The sequence below is a fragment of the Pyricularia oryzae genome, chromosome 1, assembly GCF_000002495.2.
Source record: "Pyricularia oryzae 70-15 chromosome 1, whole genome shotgun sequence".
In the NCBI taxonomy this organism is placed as follows: Eukaryota; Fungi; Ascomycota; class Sordariomycetes; order Magnaporthales; family Pyriculariaceae; genus Pyricularia; species Pyricularia oryzae.
The window spans coordinates 4,491,823-4,505,729 of record NC_017844.1 but is presented as its reverse complement, the minus strand read 5'-3'; the positions used below and the strand labels follow the sequence as shown (position 1 = coordinate 4,505,729).

Genomic DNA, 13,907 nt, shown 5'->3' with positions numbered 1-13,907 from the left:
AAGATGGCTGAACTCAAGCAACTCTACCCCAATTTAGCCGGCCGACGTGCAATGAACACAAAACCTAGGTACCTTAGGTACCTTACTTGTGTGTGTGTTTGTACCTTGCCTGGCCCTGACCGGCCGTCAAGGCTTGATCGAATAAATTCCATCCATGGTTGAAAGATAGCTCCTTGGTGTTTTCAATTTAGATTCAATACAGGGTCGTTGTGCTTGGTAGCTTCTATTTCAAAAGTTCAAAAATGAGCCCAAAATCCTGAATGAGCGAGCTGACATTGCAGCACAGGGCCCGCTTCAAAAGCTAAAAACTGCTATAGAATAGCCTCCGGTCGCTCCGGACATATCGGGTATGGACCCTTCGGCGGGCCGATCAGGAACCAAGGTTAATGGGCCGTCATTTTCAACATCCGCGCTGAGAACTGATCCGACCCGCGATGCCAAGCCCATCTGCACACAACACACAGAATATAATCTCTACGATCTATGCCCTACGGGCCTGTTCGCGATTGCGTTTGATTGTGTCCAGACACTCGCCTAGCCAAGGTCATCGTCTTGCTCCTGCTGCTGCCCTGCCGCCAAGCCACGTCACACCAACGCCCAGACATTACAGCAGCAGCAGCGGATCGCCTCAATCCAGCGCCGGCACACCCTGGATCGCGTCGGTCCCAAAGGCAGCGATGGTTCCTTTGCCTCTGTTCAAGCTTGCCTCTCTCTTTGTGCGGCACGTCTCCAAATATGGCGCCGTAAGTAGCAATGACCTGCAGAGAAGCTGTTCCTCTAAAATTGTTCCCAAATTCGATGTTCCATCTTATGGTGACTCACCCCTCTCCTCTCACCCAGAACCGGATCAAGATCCAAGCTCACGACCACCCACGGTTCCGAGCATTTGCGGCGAGGTACGGCCAGGTTATGCACCAGATCAACATGCGAATGTCGGTAGCATCGATGAGGAACATACAAAAGGAACTCAAGGCGAAAGACAAAGCCGAGGCCCCCACGGTTAAGACGAAAGAGCAGACCGAAAAGGAAGAAGCTTCAAAGGCAGCCGGGCATCAGCATCAGCACTTTGGGGAGCCAAAGAAGAGCATATGGCGTCGCAAGTTCAGGCCTCTCCCGGAAGAAAAGGCCGTGGATCTGTTTGCGGACGTGATTGGTGACGCCTTCATTCTGGCCGTCGCCTGTGCCCTCATCATATATGAGTATCAACGATCATCTGCCAAGCCCGATGCCAACACGGAAAAGATAAAAGAGCTGGCTGGTCAGCTCGACGAGTTAAAGAAGAGGGGAGGGGAGCTGGAGGAGGAGGAGAGGAAGCAGGCGGCCAGGATTCAGACGCTAGAGGAGGCGCTGAGGAATTACAAAGATCCAAAGACGAAACAGCCACTTCTTCCTTTGCCTACAGCCCCGGCTGTTGAAAAGGTGTCATAACCGCGGCTGCGCATATCCACAAGCGTTACAGGAGGGCAGCGTCTGGTTTGTGTGCTGATCGCGGTGCCATTCAAATAAACCAATACGTTCAACCGAGGGCGCAATATCAACGCAGTGTGTATTTGCACCCATTTGAGAATGCCGAACCTGTTGGATTCGCCACTTGTCGCGTTATTTGCAGGGGCATAGGTATATACCACTCCGCTCTGTATAACAGATCATTTGTCTACAAATATGTATGTATATGCGCATGCGCTGCTGAACTGGGGAGGCTAATCAGCGGGGGTGTAAGGGAGGTACGTGTAGTATAGAAGTAGAAATGACATGAATAGAATATACACAACCCAGCTAACAATTGTGACATTTATGGTCAATGTGCCGATAACAAATTTGTGACTTGAATATTCCGGTCCTTGCGTCGACAATGCTTGACAGTTGTAGTAGGGAACATTCAACTTCCTTCGATTCCTTCACCCGAGCTTGAAACCTAGGAATCCATCAATAATTTATAGCATGTAGGACAAAGTTGACAATGTCCACGGTCGTCGGTCACACCTTCCTCTAGACGGCCCTGTATGCATGCCTTCCCAGCAAGTGACTTGCTCTTTTTGACAGTTAGTATCTTATCGACCTACCAGGGGTAGGATGGCACAGGAGTTTATCTCCAAGTCTTTTCACTCGCAGAACGTTGACGCTCGTTATCATGTAAAATTACATCAAACCTCAAGATTGTTGCCTCGGTCACCGAAAGGGCGAGTCAAGTCTCACATAACAGAGCGGTACGGTCTTTACTGATCACCTTCTGGAAGTTTGATACTGCCGTAAACGCAATGACGGCTAGGTTCTCTTCAACTCTTCGCAGCCGCCCCGTGTGGATCTCGGCTGTCGATGTCTTGTACAAAGCACCACCAGGGACTAAATGGATGGGTAAGTTGGCAGATGAGTTCAGCAAGAGACGGGACGCAATGCAGCCTTGTACTAATTCTGCCTTGAAAAGAAAGCAAAATGGAAGCCCAGGACTTGGTTGTATCGTCCACCACGACAGGGAGCACGGACAGCGAGGCCTGCTTCCGGTTCCTTCTTCTCTCTCCTGCCGAGCTGGACAATCCAGCCACGCAGATACGACTTGAGCGGTTCTGCAACCTCACCGCGCATACAGCTATCGTCTTTCTCGACGAGGCTGAGTCTACCGCATTTGTGGATTTTCAAATCCGGTACGTGGCTTAGCTAAGTATGGGGAGCAATGGCTAGCTAAGAGTGCAAACCTCTGACGAGCTGGCACTTGTTACCACGAAACAGAATGATTCAAAGCAAGCTAGACGTCCCCGTTGTTCCAATAAAGTCTACAGCGGCGCTGCCTGGGACTGTGACAGCCTTCCACGAACGTTTCTCTGCGGCACAGCCACGAATTTCGAAACCGCAAGCTGTCAGGGCTCTCTTGCCGTTCTGCACTGTCAATCCCCCAATCCGGGAGCACAACTTCAACATGCTAAGTGTTAGTTCTATATTTGAGTCATTCCTAAGTAGGTAGTCTAGAACTAGTCCAAAGCGCTTAAACATGCAACCCACATTACGGGCTGACAAAACGGGCTTGATTCCAGGACATTGTGCCCAGCTTCAAAGTCATGATCGAGGTGATATCTACCCGCCAGGGCCAGGATGAACTTTGCAGCTATATCGGCCAGAGCGACGCGAGTGATGTTATCAAGTTCTGGACCGCTGAATATACAGCATGAAGGCAGCAATAAACACGGCTTTAGCAGTCTCCTCCGTATGTCTTGATTTATTATCTTGCATTCCAATAAGAATAAGGGCATCAAGTTCAAGCACAATGTGATGTGATATCGTCTTGCATCGTGCAGCTGCTCTCACAGTTATCTATCCCACGAGTACAGACTGGCCAAGTGCCGATTGGCCGCACGCCAAGTCTTCAGCTTTCCATATATAGAACACAACTGTTGCCCGGACTGCCCCTGGACCATATGTCTTTTGAGAGGCACATTACGCATAAGCTAAATAGCTACCGGGGCAGGTGTCGAAAGAAGAATTTTTCGGTGAGTAACAAAGTTCGAGGAATGAATAGGTCTTGGACTTTCCGACTGCAACTCTACACAGCCAAAACGGTATTTGCAAATGTCGTGATACTCACAGTCCCCCCCCAGCTTCCGGTGCTTATGGTTCACATGAACCCTTATTTTCAATATAGGACATGTAGACCTTAAAGATCCATACATATATATACCCGTCCAATGGCAAATCGAACGCAGTTTCCTCGGGTGTGACACCCCCAAGAACCAACAAGCCAAGTCTGGGTCCAGTCTACCCAGGTAAGTTGACGTGAATGCAATCCTGGTCTACGGTGGGCGCGGCATAATGATCAATCTGCCAAGGATTTATTGACCGATTCAAGGACTGAATTCTTTTTTGAATGTGATGTGATGACAAGCGGACAAGACTACTGTACATATCACCGAGGCTGTTGCCTCTTCCAGCCATCCAACAAGTTCAACGGTGGCTCAAGGACAGGGGCGAAATTGCGGGGAAAGCGTACGACAATACAGAGTTACTTTCCTTACTTCGTAATTGGGCAATCATCGTGGCCAGCGGACGAACCTCAGTCAGTCCGAGCATGAATACAGGTACACGGACGATTGCAAGCTAGCCTCTACAGTAGGCGGTGTGACGACAAATGCGAAAGTGGGCGAGTGTGGTCGAGATCCATCTTGAGATATATTTAATAGTTACCAATTGAGTTTAGTAGTTCGGGTTGGCCAAGACAGAGACCCCTGCCATGACGAGTTCAAAATGGCTCATTTCGCCTACCTGGAGTCGCCACAGGCGAGACCAGTATTGTACGAGGTCGACTGTTACTTTAGGTGCAGATATCTACGAACTGCATGGATTATGAGTATATCATCCAAGCTGGCTCCGTCAATTCGACCGACCTGGCCTATGGGGCGATCGTTGGTTATTAGCGGGCTGTATGAGAGAGAGAAGAAAAAGAAAAAAGAAAGAAAGAAAGAAAGAAACACAGGCAAGGAAAAAAAGCCGCGCCGAATACCGAATATGCTTGCATGCTGCACATGCATACTGACTGTATTACTCAAGTTACAGTACGTACCTTATGAAAAGCAAACTCAACGTGCTTTTGCAAAGATGGTACAAGGAAAAGAAGTGCATGCTGAAGCGCGGGGACGCCGGGGAGCGAGGCGGCCCCCGTCAGGACTCAGGAATCGATATTCTTGATTCCGAGAATTCCAAGCCAATCAGGACGACCCTCGAGCCGCCGAACAAAAACTCGGCCATGCACGCGGCGCCCCCAAACCCAAGATCCGAGAATGCAGGACGCTCAATGCTGCCCATTTGTGTCCATTAATAGCTCGTGCGAGTGAACCTATTGGCCAATGAGATTTCACAGGCTAGGGGTTCGTTTGTTTGCTGGTAGAATATGACCGAGATTCAAGCGCGGGTTGCATCGAAAGTCCAAATAATCGGGTTGCAATGGAATATTCTTGAGGTTGGTCGAATGCGACTTCGGAAAAACATGCGGGATGGACTGCAGCGCTGCCAAAGTGAATAAATCTAGTCTAGTATTTATCTCTTTCTTCATTTTTTTTTCTTTAAGGTTTTTTTTTCTTCTTCCCCCCCTCCCGTCTCATATCAAGCCAGGCAGGTATTACATGCAAACGGATCGGTTGGACTTGTGTAATGATCCGTTTTTCAACTTTTTCAACGGTCAACGTGGTCCAAGAGTACGCGGGGGCTGGGACAGTTGAAAAGGGTTGGCCGAGGTGGCAAAGGCCAGTCAATGCCGCCTGCATTAGGTACAGGAAGCAGACGGGAGCTAGTGTCGATTGCTTCCAGTGGTGCAACGATTAATAAAGTGATTGAATTGCCATTCGGCGGTGCGACGCTTGCATTGAGTATCGTTGATCTTTATCACAGCGGTTTCTTGGCATCTAAGGCATCATCTGATCTGATGACTTCCACCAGCAGCTGTCAATCTGTCAACTCGACTTTGAAATCCACGAAAACTAACTAGTCCCGCGTCTAGTCGCTGGCAATGGGTATTAGATTAGATGGGCTCTTAAAACCTTAAAATCATAAGTCAGAGGTTGAACTAGTCGGGCAGTCCATCCAAGACGGGACGACTCAACGACGTGCAGGCGACCCAATGCTCCGGCCATTTCCAGCCTTATCTAAGAGGGGTTTTGAATAAAATAAAAAAAACAATGCTTCTACATGGCCTTACATACTGTATGAACTTTGCGCACGATACTGACATGTCTAGCCGACAAGTTTGACGCATTTGAAAATTGTATTGTCATCAACCCAGATCCCCTCCACACGAATCCCCAGGAGGGAGTTCAAGTGGGGAGATGTTGTCTGAGGTTTTGATCGACGAGAAGAAACAAGAAGAATCGAATTTCAATGGCAAGACAACACAAAATAAAAGACTTGTCGTCGATCGAACCGTATCAAGAGTTCCAACATGGCATTCTTGACACAGGAGATGGTATTTTCACCGAATTTGTCCCATGGTCAAACCGGAAAATGAGAGGCGATCTCAGAAATCCCATACTTGTTTAAAACGCCGGTGGATATGCTTAACGAGTGGATTGTGTGAATGCCTTCGGCAAGGAAACTTCTGAAGCGCCGCGGTCAAGACGTCGTTGTTTGGCGAGATCTTGGTGTCGTTGAAAAATGATACGCACTGTATCCCGGGGTAGGGTCCAAGCCTGTAGATCAATTTAAATCCCCCCTCCACGTTTGCCACCTCTAACCCCAACTGCTTCAATTGTGGAGGCTCAATTGCGAGTCCTGATACACACCCCTATTTGGGTCCGATCGGGTGCTTCAGGCAAAAGGGAAGGGCGGGAAAACAATAAGCCCTGTCATCTACCTAGTGCTCTACTTCGTAATATGTTCATTCAAATGAAGAAGAGACAAAATATTATAATTTAGAGTATTCGCAATGGCTTGGATCGTTTTCTCAGTCGAAGAAATACGGAAGAAACAAAAAAGAAAAAAAAAGAAAAAAAAAAAGAAAACGTTCGACCACCATAGTAATTACTTCGTAGTCAAACCGCCATGGAACAATACGTATTGTCCACAAGCCACGAGTCGGCGGTTGCTTGATTAGGAAAGGTTTGCAGTTAACAACGTGCAGAAGCTTACGAGGCGCCAGGCTTGTCCACTCCATATGTACTTGTCAGTACCATGATTAATAGTACACTAATTATGAACTGATATCGCTCTGTCAAGGGGTCCTAGACAACCTTGACAAGTGCTTGAGTTCTTCCTTGGTGGTTGAACCGTGGTTGCAGCCCATTACCACGCGGGTGCTCTCATATCCGCATCCAGGGGCTGATGGCCAAGAAGGAGGAAGGGCCAAGGGTCTCGGAAGCACACCCCTGTCATTATTCTGGGATGCGCCCAACGGTGATTGGCTACAGTTTCCAGCTCTAACCGCCCACACCCCTCTCTCCGCTAACAAAATTCCTTCAGCAAGCAGGCTAGTGACTGACGCCTAGCCTAGCAAGTGGTGGTAGTGGTTTTTGTTGTCGCATCTTCAATTTTCACCACTTTCTCGACCATTCAGTCCAATTCCCTTACCGCCAGCCTCTGTTTCGCCATCGCCTCTATTTGCCGCGTGTCAGAAACCAGTCCCAACAATCCCAACCCTGCGTATCCGACGTTCTGCTCTTATTTTTGAGATGCCCTAATGTATGATATCGAATGAACTGGTTGTTCGAGCCAATACCAGGGTGGCCTGACCAAGCATAGCCCAATTCTTGCCACGAAAAAAAAGGTAAACCGGATACCGGGAGCACGAACATGCGAGACGGACTAGACGAGGCAAGTTGTCAGGTTGCTAGGTTACCTTGCCGACAAAACTTCCCTGGAGCCTCCACCCACCCCCCTTACTCGCCTCTCCGCTTCTGGCGGGCACTGACAGATCCGCTCATGCCTTCAAACGGCTTCCAAGTTGAAAAAAAAAATTGGACGGCTGTCATGCGACTAGACTAAAAATCTTATCGTGACCAGAGCCATCCAATTTTCCACTTTATCGACGGGAAGCGGTGACGGCCTCGAATTCTTGAGAATAGTCATCCTCGAGATGTGACTGGTGAGCCTTTGAACTACGAAATATTGCCCCTACCTGGTAATTATTGGAAGATGAAAAAGTGGACTAAACATGGTTACGGGATATTATGTACCCATGTCACTCTAGTACCTGGGTGTTGTTGTAACTCGCTCGCCTCGCTTGATCCTAAGCTCACACCCACCTCAGCATTTCCCATCAGCATGCGTTCTCACTGGTGGTGCAGGCAGGCCAAGTTTGGTATCTGGAAAGCAGCCCATGATCGAAAATACATCCATCTTTTTTGTTCGCACAAAGTCGCACTCCCCTCTTGTTTTCGAACAACCTTTTGCCTGAGTGTGTGTGTACCCCACAAGCTAGCCCATGCTGGTTCTTAAACTCGCATGCGTCCCGCTTGGTGAAGATCAAGCAAAACCTCTGACATGCTAAATACCCCAACTGCCTCACAACGCCTCCTGAATCTCGCCCTCGTCCGTTTGTCTGATCCTCAAACAACCATCCATGCCGAACCGAACCACTGTCACAGTGAAATCGACTTTTTGGCTACACCTTTTCCGTGTTTGCCCTGCGCAATAGTACTAGGAATTGCGCCCCGCCTAACCGCCCCTTCAGGCATCTCGCTTGCTCCTGGACCTCTCCACCCAAGAAACAGCGAATCCGTATCATGCCGTCCGGATGCCTGCTGCCATCATAGACCAGATCAGCAGGACGTGGATCACAAACGACACCATTCTAAGGGGCGTCGCCTCACCAAATAAAAAAAAACATCCGACACAGACCCCGGCCTGTCAGAACAAGCTCGTCTGTTACGTCGTCTTGCACGGTGCTCCCCCAGGTGTGCCCTGCTCCTGGGTGGTTGCGCACGTCCCGACGACCACCTCTGGGCAGAGCCTCTTCCATCCTCATCCCCTGCTGGTGCTCGCCAATATAGTCGGCTGAGGCCCTGCACCTCATCCAATCTTTAACCTTCTTTTGGCCTCTCTTCTTTTGTCAGTTTACCCATAGTTGGTGTACTCGACTGTCGATAGCACTCTTTCATATCGACGGGGTCGGTTTCTCTTCTTTTGCCAACCGCGGGTCCGGATACCTGCTTTGTTCTATTCTACCTTCACTTCGACATAGTCCCAGCTATTAGCCTGTAATCATTTTTAGTCTCTTTTTCTCACCCGCGCTCTCTCCCTTCTCTTCTTTTACGGATTTACTCTTTTTTTTGGGTTGTCGCCTTTCCTCTCGTTCGATTCGATTTCTTCATCCAAGTTCAAAACGACCGATCTACGATCGCCCGACACTACTGGGAAATAGAAATTGCTGGTTACTGGACGTGAGGTTAGGAAAGAAAGAGCCAGGGATATTCTGTGGGAAAAGAAGTATTTTTGAGGCAAATCTGAAAGAGACATACGTCTGGATAAAACGAAACCGAGTCCGGCCAACGACAACAACGAAAAAAAAAACGACACAATGGGAAGACTTATCAAGAACCACTGGGCGAGGCTCATCGTTCTCTCAGCCGCAACTTGTCAGTTTAAACTCAATCTGCCATGGGATGGAGCTAGAATGTGCAGCTATCTGCGGGGAAAGGAAGCTAACCCACTCGAATGATAGACCAAGTCGCTGCCGGCCTCGAGTCCTACTTCTGGCCGAAGATCTTCTTCGACTTTTTGACCCACTCGCTGGATGGTGCTGTGCGGCCGGTGCCCGTGCTACAGACGGTCAACATCCTACTAGGGTTCCTGATGTTAGCGTGGGAGTGGCCTCTGGGTGCGATCGCTGGATCTGGATTCCACCGAAGTCTCGAGCTGCGTCTCGCTATCATCCCAGTTGCTGCCATTTCTGCCGGCCTGATCTACCAAGGCACCAACGCTGCCGTCTACTATCTGATTGGTATGGCTGTGTACTTTTGGGCATATAGTGAGGGAGAGGTAAGCAATATCAAATATCGATATCTAGATTGCGTCGTTTATACTAATATTTTCTGTACAGATCATCTGCGCAAAGCCGTGGACTCTACCTCAGCGTGGAGGGCGTGGTGCGCGTGTCTAAGCTATTGCTTCGCGCCCGCCCTCTTTGACATCATGTTCCTTTTTCTTAATCCTCACGTCTCATGTCCTGACTCCAGTCCTGGGGATTACTTTAGAAGCGAGGGCTGGAGAGGGATGTACATATACCCCAATCCGATTTATGTTTCTTGCTAGATTCAACGAATCCTCATTTTACGACAATTTCCTGCACTCAATTCGCCTCTCGGCCTTCAATTTGCGTTTGCCTCTGTCGTGATATCGTACCGACCTGCCGCCACCGCCGACTCGTTGCCATTGTTACCGAAGATCGACGACCAAGCCCTCGCGGCTTTACCGCTGTCCCGATCCGATATATCCGATGGCTCAGGCTACTTGCGACAATAGACCCATTGCGACTTGGACGACAGTCCATGAGTTGCAACCATAATAAGCAACGGGCCGCGACTAGCGATACGATTATTCACGACTAGGTCTAGGATGTGCGAGAGAGGATTGGATTGCATGCCAGAGGACAAGTCGACCTGGGAATACTGTGTTGAAGAATAAAAAGGAGGGCGGTTTCGGTGTGCTTCGAGGTGGTGGTTCTTTTTTGGCGGCTTTTTTTTTGGGTTTCCGGTGAAGCCTCGTCGGTTTCTGTTTTCCTTGATGTCTCAATGTCCAGCGTTGCATCTTCCACTAAACTGGTGTTTTTTTTTCTTTTTCCCCCCACTGGTTTGTTTCTTACTTTGCCTTATAATTTCACTACACGCGGCACTCTTTACTCATTTCTTTTGACCTACGCAGAACTGAGAGGAATCCATGAAAGCAAGCGTCAACATCAGGTAGAAAGGAGAGGGGTAAAAGGGCGAAGTGAGGCGACGGGGAGGAGACTTTTTTTTGTCACCAAGGCCAAGGACCTTATCTCGAGTTGCCATCTTATGGATGGGGAGCTGAAAGAGCTGGATGCATATGCGCTCCCATTTTACAGGACAAATACCACGACTCGGGCTTGAACTGTTGAGGGTTCTTTTTCCGGTGATATACTTTAAAAAAAACACGTCTTTTCTTCTTTCAATTCTTCTCTCTTATCAAGAAGCATTTGCAGAACAACAAAGGACATATACCCCTTTCTGTGTCTTTGTTACTCTTCTCCCATTTGGCGAGGTCATGTATATGAACAGCAAAATAATTCGAAAATCCTAGCTATTTTTTTTTTCCTCTTTTCTTTCTTTTTTTTTCTCAACCGTCTTTCACGAGTAAGGGGGACGGTGTGAGGGGGAACGTCGTTCAGCAGGCCGACCTTGTTAATAGAATTGAATGATCAACCTTGCATTTGCGTCAAAGACAGGTTGCCAGATGTGTCTCTGTACAGCAATAGTTTTGCCTGCTGTTTTGCATAGACGGGGTGACGAACGGGAACATTTCCTCCTTATTCCGGAATATATCAAAACTGACAGCTCCCCTCTCAAAAGTGTGGAGGAGATGTTGAACCCGTCCAGCCGAAAGCATGTCATCCTGAACGAAGCCCAGCCTTTTGATTTCCGGCCCGATAAAAAGAAGAAAAAAACAACAGACCGTTGTTCTTCTCCCCGCAAGCTTCCGGCGACAACCGAGAAGGCACCGAAAAAGGGGACAAGGAAAGCAGATCAGACCCTGCAGGATCACCCGTCCCCTACCGCAAAACAAGGAAAAGAAAAGGGGGTATGAAATCATCAAATCAACATAGCATGAACCTTTTTCTCTCACGCCCTTGTCATGTACTGTAGGTAGCATAGCAAACTTTGCCTGTCGTCTTACGATGCCGTAACCATTACCAACTTGTGCCATCGGATCGGTACCTCCACATGGCCGGGCTGGGTTGTTTCAGAAAACTCTTTTTTTTTTTTTTTTTTTTTAAGAAAAGCTTGGCGCAACATCGGATGTACGGCTTCTACGTCGCATCCTTGCGAGTAGGAAAACGAAAATCCGCAACTCCGGTATGGTATTTATGGCTTTTTGGATGCCTCAGGCAGAGAGCTAGCCATCTTTGTCTTCTGACCGTACTTTATTTCATTCAAACGAAACCCTCCCGAAATGACACGATAAATTTGTCCATCGGCAAACGATACCTACCAGGAGTAAACAAAAAGGCTTACGCATATCAGCACCTTCCCCTGCTATTGCCACCTACAAAATACTGAAAGTGAAAACATCCTTCACGTCTCACGTTTGCTATTCTGGGGAGCAAGAGTTTTCTCTAGAATCATGGCGTTTGAGGCTTATTTCACATTGCAGATTATTACGGTCCCCTAACTACTAGTGGACCGCTGCTTGCTACTATATGTATCGTCCGTCTGTCTGTCCATGGGCATCTATTACGACCACCCACCCACACATCCTGACGATTGCCTCGCGTGTCCGAATGAAGCTTATTTCACGGCACACCAACCATTATCAATCCCGCCAACCATGTGAACAATGCTGCCCCGTCCCATACCAAAACTCCGGAAAGCCATAATAAACTGCTTATCGTGTCAAGTTTAGTGGGCAGCCATAGGGCCGTTGGAGTCGTTCTTGGGTCCTTGTCGCTCCGGGAACTGTCATGGGAGGAAGGCTAGTCAGCAGGGGAGTCCACAATGATAAGGTTCGAGAATTTTCCAACTGTGACTTTGTACACCGAAAAACCCCCACTGTCCAGCACCCAAGCAAGCCGGCTCATGCCGCGGAGCTGTTACGCCTAACAGCCTTACGCCTTCCCATAGGAACTCGCAGGCAGTGAGTGGTTCATGCTCTGTAGGCTCAGCTGAGTAGCTTGGGTACCTCAGCTCGGGCCGGGCGATGCATGAACGCATGTCAAATGCATTGCCCCGCCCATTCCATAGCCCCACCAACTGCAACTTGCGATGAAGGACTCGCTTCTGCCAACGGTATGGTATGCCAGGATAGGGGGCGGGGTCATGACGTTTTTAGTGCTTGGAGGTAAGGGTATCTGAATCGACACGTCCACCACTGCAAATATCGTGATGTCCAAATTGTGTTGAAAAAAAAAGAAGTTGATCGCTTACCTTGGACTCCTTGAGGTCGCCCTTCTCCAGTATCTGCTTGATGACATCCTCGTCGACGTGGGTGCCGAATTCGTTGTCGAGCATGTACTGCGAAGCAGCATCTAGCCTGCCTGTGGCGCCATGTCTGAAGACAGCCAAATCACGCTTAGTTAGAAAGCCGGATAAGTATGGTCGATTGACGTCATTGTGAAGTTGGTAAGGCAGTTTGAGCTTCCAACCTCTACCGACGATGGCTGAAACCCCGCGACCCTCTGACTGAGGGATCGATCAAGCCTACACGAAAGACAATCCAGGAGGATGAAGTAGGAGTAAAACTCACGCTTGTGTTACAAAGATCTTGAAGCTTGAAATGAAGTTGGCCATAGGGACTGACTTGTCACCCTGCCACTTCTTGAACTCGTCGACATCGTCAACAAAAATGACAAAGTCATCCTGCTTGCCCTTGAAGTGGATCTTGGTAGTAACGGCCTCGCCCTTGGTCATTTTGACTGATTTATTGGGTTGTTTTGGTTGTGTGGTGTTGGTGATGATGGTGCGAAGAACAAGACGATTTTCAGTGTGAAGATGTGTCGAGAGAAGGTTTCGTTTATGAGAAATGTGTTTGTGGTCAATGGATAGTGAATGATCAGAGAAGACGAAAGACGTATGAGAGGAAGGGCAGAGATGGGGTTTTAAGACATCCCGGTGTTGGTACGGGATCGGCACCTGTGCTTACAGTAGAATCAGAAAGAAGGCTTTACGTAGGTACCTGCAAGCCCCTACCAAGATCCTGATGATCTGTTAGTCAAGTAACTTGGATTGCCTGCATTTTACCGCCTGATCATTGAGGGTCTGCTAACAATTGCGCTTGGCCAATGCTTTCAAAGTGTACAGCAAACAGTTCCGCCAACGATCGTCATCATCCTGGAAAGGCCGATGCGAGCTGCCAGCAAACACTACGTCATAGGCGCTGCCCCCATGTCTGTCTGGACTTGCGAAGTGGGGTTGGCAAAGGGCGGGGCAAGCTCAGCCTGACGGAATCTCTTCACGAGCTGACTTGGGCACTCAAGGAGCACTCTCTACTCCATGGTAAAGGTCTTCGAAGTACCAGTACATACCTGGTAGGTATCTAGACTAGTTGACCCACAAATGGACAGGGCCCTGAAGTAGTCATCTCTTTTTGCTCTTTTAACCTTTATAACAATCCAACCAAATACCCAATATAAGCCAAATTTTGTACGTATATAAAACCAGACAGCCGCTTTTTAATAGTATAATATATATATTTATAGCGTTAAAAATAGTCGAGATATTAAAGATAATATATATTTGCTATTTTTATTATTTAAAATT

At 48.4% G+C, this 13,907-nt stretch overlaps 5 protein-coding genes across 5 annotated transcripts; 4 read left to right on the top strand and 1 right to left on the bottom strand.

Moving 5' to 3' along the window:
* The first annotated feature begins 312 nt into the window (after positions 1 to 312).
* Positions 313 to 1,791, top strand: MGG_09959 (uncharacterized protein). Its single transcript, XM_003710021.1, has 2 exons — positions 313 to 743; positions 841 to 1,791. The coding sequence occupies exons 1-2, from the start codon at positions 435 to 437 to the stop codon at positions 1,426 to 1,428; spliced, it is 897 nt and encodes a 298-aa protein (XP_003710069.1). The 5' UTR covers positions 313 to 434; the 3' UTR covers positions 1,429 to 1,791.
* Positions 1,792 to 2,150: 359 nt separating this feature from the next.
* Positions 2,151 to 3,164, top strand: MGG_09958 (uncharacterized protein; the record flags this gene model as incomplete). Its single annotated transcript, XM_003710020.1, has 4 exons — positions 2,151 to 2,355; positions 2,426 to 2,642; positions 2,728 to 2,923; positions 3,030 to 3,164. Exons 1-4 carry the CDS (start codon positions 2,259 to 2,261, stop codon positions 3,162 to 3,164), a joined length of 645 nt encoding a protein of 214 aa, XP_003710068.1. The 5' UTR covers positions 2,151 to 2,258.
* Positions 3,165 to 4,233: 1,069 nt separating this feature from the next.
* MGG_09957 (uncharacterized protein) lies at positions 4,234 to 4,804 on the top strand (the record flags this gene model as incomplete). Its single annotated transcript, XM_003710019.1, has 2 exons — positions 4,234 to 4,280; positions 4,543 to 4,804. 2 exons carry the CDS (start codon positions 4,234 to 4,236, stop codon positions 4,802 to 4,804), a joined length of 309 nt encoding a protein of 102 aa, XP_003710067.1.
* Positions 4,805 to 7,161: 2,357 nt separating this feature from the next.
* On the top strand, positions 7,162 to 10,871 carry MGG_09956 (PRO41 protein). Its single transcript, XM_003710018.1, has 4 exons — positions 7,162 to 7,558; positions 7,664 to 9,050; positions 9,137 to 9,453; positions 9,515 to 10,871. Exons 2-4 carry the CDS (start codon positions 8,993 to 8,995, stop codon positions 9,572 to 9,574), a joined length of 435 nt encoding a protein of 144 aa, XP_003710066.1. The 5' UTR covers positions 7,162 to 7,558; positions 7,664 to 8,992; the 3' UTR covers positions 9,575 to 10,871.
* A 757-nt stretch (positions 10,872 to 11,628) lies between these two features.
* On the bottom strand, positions 11,629 to 13,422 carry MGG_09955 (uncharacterized protein). The gene is made up of 3 exons (XM_003710017.1): positions 12,895 to 13,422; positions 12,576 to 12,699; positions 11,629 to 12,107 (listed from the first exon to the last, which is right to left on the bottom strand). The coding sequence occupies exons 1-3, from the start codon at positions 13,056 to 13,058 to the stop codon at positions 12,051 to 12,053; spliced, it is 345 nt and encodes a 114-aa protein (XP_003710065.1). The 5' UTR covers positions 13,059 to 13,422; the 3' UTR covers positions 11,629 to 12,050.
* Between the last annotated feature and the right edge of the window lie 485 nt (positions 13,423 to 13,907).